Source organism: Nicotiana tabacum, chromosome 1 (genome assembly GCF_000715075.1).
Source record: "Nicotiana tabacum cultivar K326 chromosome 1, ASM71507v2, whole genome shotgun sequence".
NCBI classification, from domain to species: domain Eukaryota; kingdom Viridiplantae; phylum Streptophyta; class Magnoliopsida; order Solanales; family Solanaceae; genus Nicotiana; species Nicotiana tabacum.
The window spans coordinates 192,952,146-192,956,644 of NC_134080.1; the positions used below are offsets into that span (position 1 = coordinate 192,952,146).

The window sequence follows — 4,499 nt, forward strand, 5'->3', positions numbered from 1 at the left end:
AGCCCTAACCCTAGAAGAGTCCCCCTAGTTGATATCTTTCCTCTTGCCCCTAGCAGAAGCAGAAGAGGAGGTAGACTTCGTAATTTAGGTCTTCATCCATACGGGATTCTTCTCTTCCTTCATCTAGTTCCAATCCTTCTTTAAGAACCAGAGGTTCTTTTTCTCAAAGGTCTTCTTCTAGAGGTAAGGAACCCTTTGAACGTGTTCGTGAACCTACAGTAGAAGAAATAGTTCCCGCGGAACTAACTTTCTATAATGATAGAGAGTCCCTTAGAAACCAAGTGTCCTCTTTAGATCGTGCTGATATCTATCCAACTCATATCACAGAGGGTCTGATTTCTTTAGTTCGTAAAACCTGTCATTGGAGTCATGACTTCCCTATAATAATTCCCAACGCGAATCAAAGAATCACCTCCTGTTTAGTTGGATTTTCCTTTGTTTATACGTATCCTTTCACATTTGGATTCAAACCTGCTATTGATCATGTTATTCTCGAATTTTGTCGTTTTTTCGATGTTTGTTTAAGTCAAATTGGCCCTATAGTGTGGAGGGTTATCGCCTGTTTGAGGCATTTGACTAACATGGCATGTGTGCCTTTCACTTTTGCCCATTTAATTCACATTTACTCTCCCAGACTCTTTCGCGAAGGTGTTTTACTTTAGTAGCAAGGAGTAAAAGAGTTCTGGTCAGTCTAGAAGATGACAGAGACCATGGTTGGTATGCCAAGTTTGTTGTTGCCCCCACTGTTGGTTTAGTGGGTGATGGAAATGTTCCCTTCCTTGAGAAGTGGAATTTTGCACGTGAGTTTTCTTTTTAATAACTTTCTCGTAACTTTTTCTTCAATTTTGATGATCATTATTCTAATTTTCCTTTTCTTTTCCAGCAACCATGGGAATTGTTGACGAAATTCTCAATTTTCATGGTTGGGTAGGAAAGTTGTTAAATACAGCCCCAATGGAGGGCAGATCTTGGAAGAATCTTTCCCAACGATTTGGTTGGAAAGTGAAAACTCATGATAAGGGTTTTTTAATTAAACTCTTTATTGTTTTTTTTTTCAGAACTTATTTTAATCCTTCTTTTTATCAAGATTTTCCATTTGAGGGATTAGTGCTGAGCGGTCGTAGCTTCCCGTATTTCTTTAGAAAGGGCCCAAGAGATAATTTTTGGTTCTTCATCGAAAAGGAAAGTTGTTGTTAGCCAAGACTCTGAAGAAGAGGAAGATGGGGGTTTCTTGGTAAAAATGTCGCGAGCTCGTAGACGAATCATTTCTGATGGTGAAGCATCTCCCCCTCATTATGTTCTTCTTACCGAGTCTGTTGAAGCCCCAGTGTCGATTCCCAATGATGACGTTCCCGTTGCTGCTCATGATTCAGTTGAGCAACTTTTTAACCGTGGGTTTGGTGGTGAAAATTTAGGTCCAGTTTCTGATGAAGCACCTCTTGCTTCTTTTTCTACTCCCGTTCCTGTGATACCTCAATTGCCAGTTGTGGCTATTGCTATTCCTCACCAGGCTATTTTGACTTCTTCGACAATTCCTCCCTCGACTACCCCTCCTTCAACTGTTCCTTACACAGAAGTTGGTTCCTCAAGTAGGGATGGAGCCATGAGGCAAGTTACCATTGAAGTTCCTGCTGAGGGTAACCTCTTGAGGAAATCAGGTCAAGCTGACGTGTAGCTAAAGACTTTGATTGGTCCAATTGAGAGAGCTAAACTTGATAGCCACAGTTCCTTGACCTTGATGAACGATATAGTGCATGCTTCTTTAAAGGTATCCCTTTTTCAAACTTTACTTTATTATTTTTCTATCTTCAGGGTTCTCATATTTCCCCTCTTTTTTTTAGGTCAATCTAATTGGCAGGGAGATGATGAAAAGGGTTACCCTCTCAGAGCAATTAGTGCGTGACTACCAAGTGGAGGCGGATAATTGGAAGGAACAGTGTGAAAGTCTTCAGATCAATGTGAAAACATTAGAAGGAAGTAAATTTACCTTAGAGCAGCAGGTACGGGCTTTGACTTCAGAGTTGGCAGTTGAAAAAACTTCTTCAAATCAAGCAGATAAGGAAAAGGCTCGTTTGGAAACCTCTTTTTCCAAGCAACTTTCGAAGGTAAGTGAAGAAATCAGAGAGTTGAAGGCTCTCTTGGGTGAAAAAGAATCATATGCTGGTGAACTCGTGTAGACTTTAACTCAAACTCAAGAAGACATCCGGGTATCTTCTCATAAAGTTTGCTCTTTAGAAAATTCAAACGCTTCTCTTCAAACCTCTTATGAATCTGCCTTGGCTGAAAATGAGAAGTTAAGAAATGAAATTGCTGACTGGGAAAGAGATTACGAGATTCTTGAAGATAAAACTACCATTGAAGTGAGTTCGGCATTTTTAAATTCCCGCCACGACACCCTTCTTGAAGTTAGCCAGGAGAATTTTGACTTGGAATCTGAGTTAGCCAAGATCAAAGAGACTATTGAAAAGACTCAGCAGAACCAAGATTTTTCTTTTCCCGTGGCTGAAGCTTCTGAAAATGTTGAAGATGGTACGGGTATCACTCCTTCAAATTTAAGTTGAGCCTGCTGCTGTTGATGACCCTGTTTTAGTTCCTTCTACTTCTCAGTGAAAAGTTTATGATTTTTAACTTCTTCTTTTTTTCTTTTTTGGTGGTATATGGTTGTAAACCTTGGTCTTTTTAAGGTTTTGCTGAAAATATTAAGTCTCCAGACCTTTTATGGGGCGCTCTGTATAAACAACTTTTGGTTTATGACTAAGTTCATATTTAGTCTAAACTTTTTTAATATTAAGAAGTTTCCGTTGTTGTTCGAACTTCCATTTTGTTTATTATTGCATTTATATTTAAGGACTTACTGAATAACTTGCATTTTTATTTTCTCAAAAATGCTTCTGTTTTGTTTTTAACTTCATGAATACTTTAATTAATCATGAATTTTATAAAAGAGGGCCCTTTTATATTCGACACTTAATGAAGAAGACGTCTCAACTTCATAATGGAGTTAATGTACGATAAACAAATAGGAATACACATATTTTTTGGAATAACTTTGACAAGTTTTTATTTGAACTTTGTCAAGTTTTAACTAACACCTTACATGTATTTAAATTACTTGTATAACTTTCTCGTAACTGTTTTCCTTATAACAGATTTCAAAAAAGAAAATGAACACAATGTTTTTCCTTATAACCCATTTCAGTACATTGTCTTTACCCTAACTATGATAAGGTTTGGCCTTAGCTCGTGACTTTGCTCTACACTTGACTTATTCATTGAGTGAATTTCTCAGGCTTGAACTTTGATTATTTCCCAATCTTCTTTGCTTTATTTATATAGTCCCCCAAGTGTTTGAGCTTTGAAGTATGAAGCCTCGAGCACTTGATTGTTCCTCTCATTTGGTCCTTTCCCTGAAAAGCAAAAACACACGGGACTCGGAGGTATGATTATAGATGAAGACTACTTAACCAGTCTGAATATCTATCAGAATAGTTGTAACCCTAGACCAGGAATTTTAATTTATTCCACGTGCCTTGCAGGTCGTGATTCATCATTTAGTACGGGCTAACTTTTTGCCTATCATCTAAAATCGTAAGTAAAATTTTAACAATTCAAAAATAAAATTTTAAAATATGGATACCTGACCGTGGGCATTCCTTAGAAATAGTATCTTTTCAGGTGAACGGCATTCCAGTGTGAAGGTAGTATCTTGCCATCCATTATTTCCAGCTCGTATGCTCCTTTTCCTGCGATACCATGAATCCTGCAGGGTCCTTCTCAGGTTAGACTCAATTTTCCCGCATTAGCCGCCTTCGTAGATTGAAAAACATTTTTGAGCACGAAGTCCCCAATCTTGAAGTATCTTAGACGCGCTTTTTGATTGTAGTATCGTTCCATGACCTGCTTTTGTGCTGTCATTCTTATTAATATAGCTTCCCTTTTTCCTTCAAGTAGATCAAGGTTTATGCGCATTTCTTTGTCATTGTATTCTTTTGAAGCTTGTGTAAACCTCGTGCTTGGATCTCTTATCTCAACTGGAATTAAGGCTTCAGCTCCATAAACCAATGAGAATGGTGTTTCTCCCATACTTGTTTTTGTTGTTGTATGGTACGCCCATAAAACACCAGGTAGCAATTATGGCCAATTACCTTTAGATTCCTCCAAACGCTTCTTTAAATTGTTGATAATGACTTTGTTTGTTGACTCAGCTTGTCCATTACCCGCCGAATGATAGGTGTAGATGTAATCCTTTTGCTTTGCCAACTTTGAAAAAACTCTATTATTTGTGCGCCTATAAATTGAGGGCCATTATCACACACGACTTCCTTTGGCACACCAAATCGACATATGATGTTTCGCCAAATGAAATCTCTAACTTCTTTTTCTCACACCTGTTTGAATGCTCCTGCTTCCACCCATTTAGTAAAATAGTCAGTAAGTACAAGCAAGAATTTTACTTGTCCTTTTGCTTGTGGTAGTGGATCCACGATATTCATCCCCCA

At 38.1% G+C, this 4,499-nt stretch overlaps 1 protein-coding gene across 1 annotated transcript; it reads right to left on the minus strand.

The window, feature by feature from the left end:
- Positions 1-3,774: 3,774 nt before the first annotated feature.
- On the minus strand, positions 3,775-4,083 carry LOC142164597 (uncharacterized). Its single transcript, XM_075222593.1, has one exon. It carries the CDS (start codon positions 4,081-4,083, stop codon positions 3,775-3,777), a length of 309 nt encoding a protein of 102 aa, XP_075078694.1.
- Between the last annotated feature and the right edge of the window lie 416 nt (positions 4,084-4,499).